Source organism: Triplophysa dalaica, chromosome 22 (assembly GCF_015846415.1).
Source record: "Triplophysa dalaica isolate WHDGS20190420 chromosome 22, ASM1584641v1, whole genome shotgun sequence".
NCBI lineage: Eukaryota > Metazoa > Chordata > Actinopteri > Cypriniformes > Nemacheilidae > Triplophysa > Triplophysa dalaica.
This window is the reverse complement of record NC_079563.1, coordinates 821,297-833,296: the sequence shown is the minus strand read 5'-3', so window position 1 is coordinate 833,296 and position 12,000 is coordinate 821,297. Positions and strand designations below refer to the sequence as shown.

The following is a 12,000-nucleotide window of genomic DNA, read 5'->3' as shown; positions in this document are numbered from 1 at the left end:
CAGCAGGACTGCCTGTTGCCCTGCTATAAGTGTTGCTAATTTTGCAAGTGTCTGGAATGTGACAGCTGCAGTACTCCAAATGCATTCTTTGATGTGATGGCTTCAGGTCTTTTTTATTGTCAAGATCACGCTTTTAAACTAGTCTGGAGCTATATCGCAAATATGACAACCTGATTTGTTTTGGTTGGCAGACCGCTGTCAGTATATGCAGTCATTTCAGCTTCTTTAACTTTAGCTTGAGAGATGCCACATGAAGGTGTTTACACAATAATACTTTTATAAACCGAATGTAATTTATTAATTCTTTACCCGTTCAACTTGTATTGGATTGATATTCAGGGATAAAAAAGCAGACTTTTGGAGTGTCTATTGGACAAACAGAATGTAATCTTATCATTTAAAATTTAATTATGAATATCTCTTAAAGTTGGAAGCCAGTCCTGATTCATTCAACCGCTTTTTAACCGGTTTTTTAATTAAAAAATGTACAAAGATAAATGCATGCAATTTAAGTATTTTAGCTTTAAATCCATACAAGTTAACAAAATACAATGTAGATTGATATGCACATTTAAAATGTGGCCTTGATACATTAAAAATGTTGAAGAAAAAAAGTACCTATCACTTATTAGTAGCAAATTATTGACTATCAAATCATTCTACAAATAGTAAATACTGTAAAAATGAATGTAATACTGTAATCTTAAAATAGTACCAAATATGTAAGATACACCTTACATATTTATCAACATATATTTAACTTGAACTTCCATTTCCAAATATAAAGCACCTGACACAATATATATATAATAATGTATATATGAAAAGTTTGGTTCCAAATTTAGATAACTCAAAAATCATGTTTTTTTATTATGTTATCATGTACTTTATTGTGTTAGTAAGCTGTATTTCTTGAGTTATTATGGCATAAATAAAAACAAACCAACTGCAGATTGATTGATTGATATTAATTGAATTGCACAATAAAAAATTGAGTTATCTCATTTTGGATCCAAATTCTTCATATATATATATATTATTATTATTGTTTAGACATTAAAACTGGATTTAAATATGCCGGATGCCACTTACAGAATTTCTGGAGCTGCAAAATTCATACTGTTTCACATACTACAGGTATGTGTGCTGTACAGTATAAGTACATTTATACGCTGTACAGTATGCAGTAACCAAAATTTTTACTGCAGTATGGTTCATAACTGTAACATACTATAAACTAAAGGCAATTGGATTTCAACTTAAACTTGCCCTTGTCCTGAACCAGGCAATCAAAATTGGGCTTTTATTTTCAGTTTGCCATTTTTATATGTTATATATTAGACATGTCTTAACTCCTCATTTCAATAATATAGCACCCAAAATTTTTCATAATAGAAGTCCACTTACATAGGCTATTTTGCATTTGCTGCTGAATGAGGGGCCAACACCCCAAAACAAACGTTAGACAATTCGTCAGCATTTTTATTGTAAGCTGTCCTAATTCAATGTCATCTTTGACATTATATGTAAACCTTTACTGTAGGTGCATTGGCGAAAACAATGTTACACATTACATGCATGTTCGCTCACACACATGGAGGAGTCCATGACTGCAGACAACAGCTGCTGCTGCATCATCATCCTCTCACTGCCCTGGCTGCCGTTGCCATGGCAACCTGTCCATGATGTCCAACCTCAGAGGGAGGGTGAGGAAAAAATGGAAGTACTCACTCATATGCCGGGGCTTTCCTCCGGAGAGGTGTGCCCATCATGGCTGCGTCTTCTCCCTTTACTTCTCCCCTTCCTAGTCTCCGGTTCTCTCCGCTGCTAATGCTGTTTCACCTTGGGAATGATGGATCTTCACCTTTTCCTGAGATTTCCGATGGATGCTGGGTAGAGGCTTGCAGCTTGCTACAGCTCTGCCTAGCCTGCTGGATGATAGAGAGAAAGTGAGAAAGAGAGAGTGAGCAAGAGAAGCAGAGACAGGAGGGAGGGTCACATTTGTTTTACATCTTTTTGAATTGAATGGATTTGCTTTCCTTTATTGCTTAAAACGAGACTGTGATATTACTGTAATTCTAATTAATGATATGCACATCAAACTGCCAATAGTCTTTTATCAGATCTGACATGCTATACTATAATTGAAACCTGTTCTTGACCAAAATTTTGTGTCATTGATGTTATGTATAGAATCCATATGCACATTGATGCCCTGTGACAAAGATAAAATATTATTTTTTTAGACTAGTTTAAACATTCAAAGATAACAGCATTGTTTCATTATTATATTATATATAATCAGAACACTTTACAAATTAAAAAGTTTAAAGAGTACGTAGCATGAGATCATGAAAATGACATTTCATGCAGTCTGTTCTGTTGCCGTGTTTGAAAGTAAGCTGTCTGCCAAGTTGTAAGTCCGAAGGTGAATAAATAACAAATTTATTTGCTTGTAAAAATGGGAGTCGACTCTGAATCACACAAACGAGACGTGGAATTGTTCACCTGCATATCTACGTCACTACACATAGTCCCCGCATACGTTTTTCTGAGACTGCCGCGAAAACGTATCTCTCCTCCCCCAAACACTGTCGCTCGTTCGTGATGCTTGTGTATCATGTCTATAGCCTGTGTTCTACGGTGTGACACTAAGTCGGTCTTATTTCAACTACCAAAGGAAGAACGTCTGAGGGAAAAACGGTTACAATCGTTACCACGGTCGTGGTGGAGTTTGTTGTGGATTAGCTTCTTCTTCCTCGTCAGACTCGGGCTCAAATTGATACAGTAAAATCGCTGCCATCTCTAGCTACACATATAATATAAATGACATCCAACCACATGTAAACTGTAATCCTGTAACCATGGTAGAGGGGTTCCATTTGCGACAAACGATGAACGCGTTTGACCAATCACAACAGACTACACCATTTTACCAATCACATGACACAAGGTTAGCGGGTAGGCGGGGCCATGACGGATGACTCCAATAGTGTCTGATTGCAGAGTGCAAGACAGAGGCATAACTGGTAATGGGCGGAACGTGTAATGGGCGGAACGTGTAATTGTCCAAATCACACGGGACAACGCGAGATATCAAACGTGAGATGTTGGCAAGATCACCTTCTTATTTTATGCCTTAATAGTATGTACTGGTTTGTGACGGAAAAAGTAGATATTTTTGACACCGGAGCAAATGTGTGCACTGGTACAAACGCGAAACTAAAGTCACAACTGTTTCCTTAGGACACTATAATTATTAACAAAGACAAACAGCAACTTGTTTTTACATTTAAGCATTTCTTTATTAATCATTTATTATGTTTTATTAACTTTTTAGTTTTATTAATTCAGCGACGCATCATTTGGCCTATTTATTAATTTTGTGCAGCGCAAGTACACTACTACTCGCTCCGTACCGGTAGTGTTTTTTAATTGCTTGTCTTCACCAGATGTATGCGTGATCCTTTGTGACACACCGTTACGAGACAGGAAGGAAATATTAACTCTGGGTTTATTTACATGTGGAACATAAGACCATCTGTGACGTCTAACACCCGACTTCCACCGGGAACACTCTTCAAGGTTGCGCAGGAGAACAGAACGACATGATAGTAAAATACGTCCTCTACTGGCCACCTCCACCCTACAACACTACATTACGTCACAGTTAATATGTGACAAAAATTTAGTTTAATAAACAAATAAATGAAACATGTTGCGTTTGTTATACACAATTTCTGAAGATGTTAGAGTTCTAAATATTTCAGCATACTTTAACAAATCTGCATTTAAGAAACACACAATGCTTTCATTTATTAATTGTTTATTATTAATTTATACATTTCTTCATTCTTTTTCACTCATTCACTCCCCCACCCATTCACTCTTTACTCTTTCAGCCATTCACTCCCCCAGCCATTCATTCTTTACTCCTTTTTGACCATGGCATTGACTCTTAAGCCGTATTCATCAACACAGGTTGACAAAAATGTTTCCATGTCTTTGAGATGTTGAAACACAAACAAAAAGTTATCTCTGTCTTCTGGGAAATGACCCTCCAGGACGAAACGATACCGATATGTGCGTTCCCCTACTATTGCATGAAAACAACTTAACAAATTAAATTTAAACTTTTATCTCGGGAAAAGATCCTTACCGCTTTATCTATCTGACCCGCCATCTTTCCGACAATGTGACGTTTTTGATATCTCGCGTTGTTCCGTGTGATTTGGACAATTACAGGTTCCGCCTATTACAAGTTTACGCCTCTGTCTTGCAGTCCGCAATCAGCGGAATGAATCATTTGGGAGTCAGTCAAAGTAAGGTACGAATAACTGCCTATTATTACGACATTATAGTGTTTTTACACATTGTATGTACATAAACTTGTCGTTGGACACTCCATAAACCAAAGTAGGACCTAAAAAACATATGCTAGGTACTCTTTAAGATATAAACTTGGGTTTTTCTACATTGTGAGCACTTTCCATAGACTGGATGAATTTTATGATTTTCAAACAATATGTTCTATCATCTACAAACTATACGTTCTATCCTCCAACCTTAACCCAAAATTTACTGTAAATTTCATCTATGTAATGGAATGTAGGGAACATAAAGTCATTGGATATCTTTTGGATATGAAGAAAATCTGCAATCAATATATCTCATAACTAATATTGTACATTTATTGTATTGAGTTATATAATTATTACAATAATAATACAATAGTGTAACATTGTATCATCCTTATACTAAAGGCCGCAAAACATGAACATAGAAGAAACATTTTTTTATCCACCCTAGTTTTTCATTTACTGTGAGTAAAAAGAAGTATTCTGGCATTGTACCGTAGTTTTATTTAAATCTTTTTCGTTATTGTGTGTTATTGCACTTATCTTCGTTGTTTTGCTCTGTTGACACGCACTGCTAACTTTTTTTTAAGTTCAAAATACCATTTCTGTGTTATTTTAATTGCATAAAAGGTGTGGCTTTCAAATAGTTCCATAGATATATATGACTAGATGCCGCATATAATTCCTAATATATGAATAAAAAATATATTAAATGACATAAAGCTATATAAGAAAATATAAAGAATAATATATTGTGTAAATATATAACAATATATTGAATAATACATAAGGAATTACTGGTTTTCATATATTGAAACATTTATGACAATATATTTACTTATGTCACAATATATGTCATTTTATAATCAGTAATATAATTTATAGTATATTGATGTACATGTGATAAGATATGGTACTGGATGCGTACAAATATATTGACCATCACATATTTACCATATATACACACATATAAATATATATTTCTTATGTTTAACAACCATTTAAAAATATTCACCTGGTGGTACTAAACAAACAATCACTGCACTGAGAAGCGCACAGCCAATACTTAAAAAATATGAAAAAGTAATATGTAATCCTAATGATGCTTGACCAATTATTATTCTAACCAAGAAGTGTTTGCTATCTTGGAACGGTCGACTGATGTCCCTCACCAATTTGCAAGAATGGCTCAACACTGTGCAGCCATTGCTTTAAAATCAACTGGGATTTAAATTGACGAAAAATGTGATAACCCTCTGTTGTCCTGTGTTAGTGTCACAGATATAATGTTTACACAACATAACTTTTTTCCTAATCATACACAGTCAGCATTCTCTTGAGTGTTAATGGACCTGCTCTCACCTTTCCAAGATGGTCGATGAGCTACAGCGGCCCATAGAAACAGATGCTAATGCGGCATCTAGTTTTTATTTCTATGAATAGTTCTCCGGAGACAAAGACAATGGCAAGGTCACATTCAGCTGAAGTGTTGAGGCTTTCTGCATTCTTGAGTGTCACACACTTGGATGTTTGTGATAATTTTAGTATCTTAGAGCGCTTTTCCACCACTGCGCCTAATCGTTCTCATTGCTTAATCGTTCCACTCTGTGCCAATCCATGCCAGCCACGTAAATGGTTTAATATTCCACCACAGGGCTGATAACGTAAATCTTTAAAATGTAAACAGAAACGTGTCACGAGCTGCCTTGGTTAGACAACTGTGCTGAAAATTCAGAGCTGAGAACAGCTTGTAATTGTGCCGTATCGAACCAGGCTCACGTGGAAACATACTGTAACCAGTTCAGACCGGACTTAGAACTGTTCGGCGCGATGGTGGAAAAGCGCTCTGAATCTTATTGTCTGGGGTCAGCTAAGCATATTTACTCGCTCAAAAAGATATGCCACAAGTCTCCATAATGTTTTGTTCTATTCATAAGGCATTAAAATACATTAAGAATATTGAGCCACAAAATCAATGTAGTTTTTATTGATAAAATATGGAGTAAATTTGATAAGAAATGTATGAGTTCCTATGTTCGAGTTCATTGACTGACATTGCTGAGATCCCTTCTTTAACTCTACTGGAGATATTTATGAGATAAATGAGAAAATATCTGAAATGCAACAAACGTTTTTATTTGCCAGCCACTTAATACTGATCTCATCCGAGATACATTTTTCTTTTGCTAAACCACCATAGTTCTGTGAGAATTTCTCTTAAAATTTTTACAAAACAGCTTTTCCCAGCATTAAGTGCTAAAGGTTAATACTTAACAGTCCAAATCCAAAAAATATGAGCAGCAACAGATTACTTCAGTACTTTACTACCACCAGTTCCATGGTCTTCTGGCTTTCGGAACCTGGCAGTGTCATTTCAGCTTTTGTAGCTCTTCTTCAGCAAATTTCTGGATCTCACTTGTTATTCACGATAAAAGCATCCGCTATATGACTAAATTGAAATAATAATGTTTGGACCATGAGAAAAAAATGGCCAAAATGACCAGCTCTAATTTAATCTGTCTCTATTACATTCTACAAACAAAACAGCACAAGGATAATATTGTTGTCAAAGTAACCAAAGCGAATGAGATGAAGACAGCTTAATATAGACGCTACTCACCTCTTGCAAGTCTGGAGATATGCCACTATCTGTGAGCGCTGGAGTGTTACATGACTCTTGGAATTCCACGATGGTAGCAGTTTCCAGCTAGCTATCTTACATGTTTGCTCACTGAGAAGGTACTGAAACCAGTTTCAATTTAGGAACATCAGGAATGTGCACTTCACCTTTTGGCAGTAATTGGCTGGAGTTGTTTTTGGCAGACCTTGAGAACTTTTAGCTTAAATGTTTTTGATCATCACAACACACCACAGTAACAATTACACAAAATTGCCTCCACACAGAGCCCACTACACAGAAAAAAAAATCAAAATGGGAGAGTAAGGCACAAGGCCGTTCATGTACAGAGCATCAGATATCTCACGCTGATACAATGTTAGCTTTGTTGATCGCACTTTCTGGAATTTTTCCTCTGCTGTAAAGGGGCCGGTCAGTGGTCACAGTTTGCAATGTCAATTCATCTGTGATCTATTTAAGGTCATTCGAGAATTGCTATCTACTGTTGGCACTGGTTGGCAAAAAAGAGCTATTCACTTCGTGTTACTGTTTAAGTGAGTTAAAATAAACAACAAAATGCCACCATTTTCTTTGGACCAAATAATCCTGACAACACCATTCATGCTCATTTGGCCTTGACATCAAATTGAATAGCATATAGCCAAGTAACAGTACATTTACATTTATTCATTTTGCATTAGCATTCATTTTATTCGAAGCGACTTACAGTTGGGGAATACAACAAGCGGTCCATCTTAAGAAGGCAATTATCATGAGAATGTAATACAACGTTTCAGTCACAATGTTTAAAACACAATTAACAGTATATGGTGAATAGTAGCTTAAGTGGACCTTTATAAAACCCAAAAAAACAAAAATGTAACACCACACATGCAAAATATTAAAGTATATAATAAAAATATGAAATATATAATTAAATATAAATATATATTTCAAGACACAATTTAGGAGACCTTCTGTTAATAATTTCCATCAACAAAGAACAACTTTACTCATCAGACCTAATATTATAACTTCCACAGAATAAAAACTAGGTCATATTTCGTAAACCTTTAAGAAAAGTATTAGATAATTCAAATTTGCATTAACTATAGATCTGAGATGTGCCCATTTATACGCATGAGGTATATTTATAGGTTTAGTACTTGAGTTATCCCTTAATCAAAGGCACAATCAAGGACACAGTCCTATTTAACAGATATATGTCCTTCATGTCTAAAACATCACTTAAATTGTAAGCTCAACAATGCCACAGCAGAGGGCAGTATTTCTATGAAATAACAAGAACTCCCATCTCTCCACTCACAATCCTTCAGTGACTTGTCAAATGACTCCTGGTACTGCTTTTTGCAAATTAAGATTAAAATCATGCTCACAAACTATAATCATTGTGAGTGATTCACAAACTTATTAATTGCTATTGGCAACATACAATATTTATGCCAAAGCTCAGCAATGTTGAAATGTTAACAATAAAAACTCAATAAAGAGACACAGCTTAATGAGTTATTTGTTTGTGCATCTCATGAGGTTTACAGCTCGGAAAAAACAGACAGAACGCCTCTGCTCTGTAAACGTGACGCATCTCTCTGGGCCAACTGTCACATTCGATTCTTTCCAGATTCACACAATCAGGCAGCTGATTCTTTCACTCCAGCAGGCCAGATAAGTTTGATCATTTTGAGTTCAAGCAAGCAAAAAACAACGCAAACTTTCTCCCACTGAATATTTTTTTATCCTTTTCAACATTTTCAATTTGTTGTTATTTTATTTGTCACATTTAACGCTACCCTTAAATCTGTATTTTATTTATTGTTTTAAATGCAGCATACATTATAGCTGAATCATTCATGTCATATTATCCAACTGGTGTCTATCTGTTGTTTCAGATTTCTTAGGTAACCAAACGATTTAGGATCATTGCCCACAAACACTTTTTTCACACTTATTGCCCACAACTTGTGGCATTAAAATGATAGTTCACCAAAAAATTAAAATCCAGTTATCAATTACTCACCGTCTTGTCATTTCAAACCTGTATGACTTTCTTTCATTCGAAGAACACAAAAGAAGATATTTAAAAATATGTTAACTGGCACCAAATCAGTTGCAGTGGTTTTTGTGTCCATACATTAGAAGTGAGCGCCGGCACTGTTCGGTTATGAACTTTCTTAAAATATCTTCTTTCTACATTTGAAATGACAAGATGGTGAGTAAATGATGATGTATGGGCACACTATCACTTTAACTTTAGAGTTATTTTGATTTAAAAAAAAATATGTTTGATCCTATTATGAAAAAATGCATGTATGGCACAAATAGCCAAGTCTCAGTCACTGTGATTGAAATATTTCAGCATAATGCAAAATTTTATTCGTCATAAGACTCCCAATGTGGCAGGCAACCTATAATTGAGAGACTTTGCCTAAATTCTTTAATATAAGCCTGCATGATCTACGTTGTTTCGTTTCATCAGAAGCTCTTGGATACTCAACTCAACTCAACTCAACTTTATTTATATAGCGCTTTTTACAATTTTCATTGTTACAAAGCAGCTGTACATGAGACACATTTAATACAAGTATGAATTCTAAAGCAGCCCCCCCGGCCAGGCAGATAGTGCAAAACAATATGCAAACGGTGGTGAGGAACCCAAAACTCCCATCGAGAAAAAAAACCTCAGGGGAACCCAGGCCCAACCAGGGGATTCCAGTTCCCCTCTGGCAAAAGCTGCTGCCTCTGCACAAGCTCATCAGTGCTTGCACAACAAGGCTTAATAAAAATATAAAAATTAAAGATTATTATTAACAATCTAATAGCATTTGAAATGTTGTAGAAAAAAAACAAAGTTGTCGCGTCCTTTATCCAGCTCTATCCTCTTAGCACTTGTCAGGTCACCGCTTCCCATTCTCAGCTCTGCCATCAGGTCTGGGCATGAACTGCATCCTGCGGTAACCTTGGAACAAAGAGACAAGACTGGCTGAGAGTAGAGTACTGTTCTGCACTCTTTGATGCAACAAGTACATCATTTGTTGTTGGATGTGTTCCTGGTTCCGGTTGATCTAAATAATGCAGCCTAAATCCTCTGAGGATTAATATTATGGAGGTGTAGTGTATGCAAGATTAAAAAGATGAGTCTTTAGTCTAGATTTAAACTGACAGAGTGTGTCTGCCTCCCGGACCTTGCAGGGAAGAATATTCCAAAGTTTAGGCGCTAGATAAGAAAAGGATCTACCACCTGCACTTGATTTTGAAATTCTAGGTATTACCAACTGACAGGACCCCTTAGAGCGTAATGTACGTGGTGGTCTGTAATACAATAGAAGTTCATTCAAATACTGCGGCGCTAGACCATGTAGGGCTTTATAGGTAATAAGCAAGATCTTAAAGTTAATGCGATGCTTTATAGGTAACCAGTGCAAGGTTGACAGAACCGGGGTTATATGCTCATACTTTTTTGTACGTGTAAGAACTCGAGCTGCCGCGTTTTGAACCAGTTGCAGTTTCTGTAATAGGCCCGCAGGGCAACCACCTAGAAGTGCATTACAGTAATCTAGTCTTGATGTCATGAATGCATGAATTAATTTCTCTGCATCTGACAGTGACAGCATATGACGTAATTTAGATATATTCTTAAGATGGAAAAATGCAATTTTACAGGTGTTGGCGACATGGCTTTCAAATGAGAGAGTACTGTCAAATACAACGCCAAGATTCTTAGCTGATGACGAGGATTTTATGGAGCAACCGTCAATCGTTAAGCAGTATTCTTGGTTGTTACGCATAGCAGTTTTCGGTCCAGTAAGTAACACTTCTGTTTTGTCCGAGTTTAGTAGTAAAAAATTGTTACTCATCCACATTTTTAAGTCAACTATGCAATCCTTTATTCGATGAAACTGCTGGGTTTCATGAGGCATCGAGGAAATATAAAGTTGAGTATCATCAGCATAACAGTGAAAGCTAATTCCGTGTCGCTTTATTATATCTCCTAGAGGTAGCATGTATAATGCGAAGAGCAGGGGTCCCAAGACTGAGCCCTGTGGTACACCGTACTGGACTTGTGATTTGCGGGACACCTCATTGTTTATTGCTACAAATTGAAAACGGTCGGATAAATAAGACTTAAACCATTTCAATGCTATTCCGTTAATGCCGACGTAATTTTCGAGTCTATGTAGAAGTATGCTGTGGTCAATGGTGTCAAATGCAGCACTGAGGTCTAGCAGCACCAATAACGAAATACAGCCACGGTCAGACGCTAAAAGCAGATCATTTGTAACTCTGATCAAAGCAGTCTCTGTACTGTGACATGCTCGAAATCCAGACTGGAATTCATCATTAATGTCATTCCTTTGGAGGAAGGAGCATAATTGAGTTGAAACTACTTTTTCCAGAACTTTAGATATAAAAGGTAAATTCGATATAGGCCTGTAATTCCCTAGTTCTTTGGGGTCGAGTTTGGTTTTTTTTAAAAGAGGCCTTATAACAGCCACCTTAAATGCTTTAGGCACATGTCCTAATGTCAGAGATGAGTTAATAATACTAAGAAGAGGATCTATAATTTCGGGGAGCATTTCTTTCAGTAGTTTTGTAGGTATAGGGTCTAGCATGCATGTTGATGATTTAGATGATTTAATGATTTTAGACAGTTCATCGTGATCTACTGTAGAAAATAATTGCAATTTCTCCTTAGGGGTGCTGTAGTTAGTTTGTTCAGCGGATTTCACTACAGGTTGCATTGTTATAATTTTTTCTCTTATATCTTGGATTTTACTTGTGAAGTAGTTCATAAATTCATCACTGTTATGCTGATAATCAGAATCTGACGTCGATGACGACTTATTTTTTGTTAATTTAGCCACGGTGTTAAATAAGAACCTAGGGTTGTGATGGTTTTCCTCTATTAGTGTTGAAAAGTAGGCGGATCTAGACGTTTTTATTGCATTCCTGTAATTTCGAGTACTATCCTTCCATGCTATACGAAATACCTCTAAATTCGTTTTC

The 12,000-nt window shown here is 36.2% G+C and overlaps 1 protein-coding gene across 4 annotated transcripts in view; it reads right to left on the bottom strand.

Annotated features, from left to right (window-relative positions):
• The window catches only part of LOC130411914 (A-kinase anchor protein 2), a 72,610-nt gene extending 65,413 nt beyond the window's left edge, over positions 1-7,197 (bottom strand). The window contains exons 1-2 of one of the 4 annotated variants that reach the window (XM_056736919.1): positions 6,979-7,197; positions 1,732-1,931 (exon numbers count right to left, since the gene is read on the bottom strand). In XM_056736919.1, the coding sequence (XP_056592897.1) occupies positions 1,732-1,772 (41 nt within the window). In that variant the 5' untranslated portion in view covers positions 1,773-1,931; positions 6,979-7,197. The remainder of the gene's footprint in view (positions 1-1,731; positions 1,932-6,978) is intronic. The other 3 variants (XM_056736918.1, XM_056736921.1, XM_056736923.1) reach the window with 3 other exon arrangements.
• Between the last annotated feature and the right edge of the window lie 4,803 nt (positions 7,198-12,000).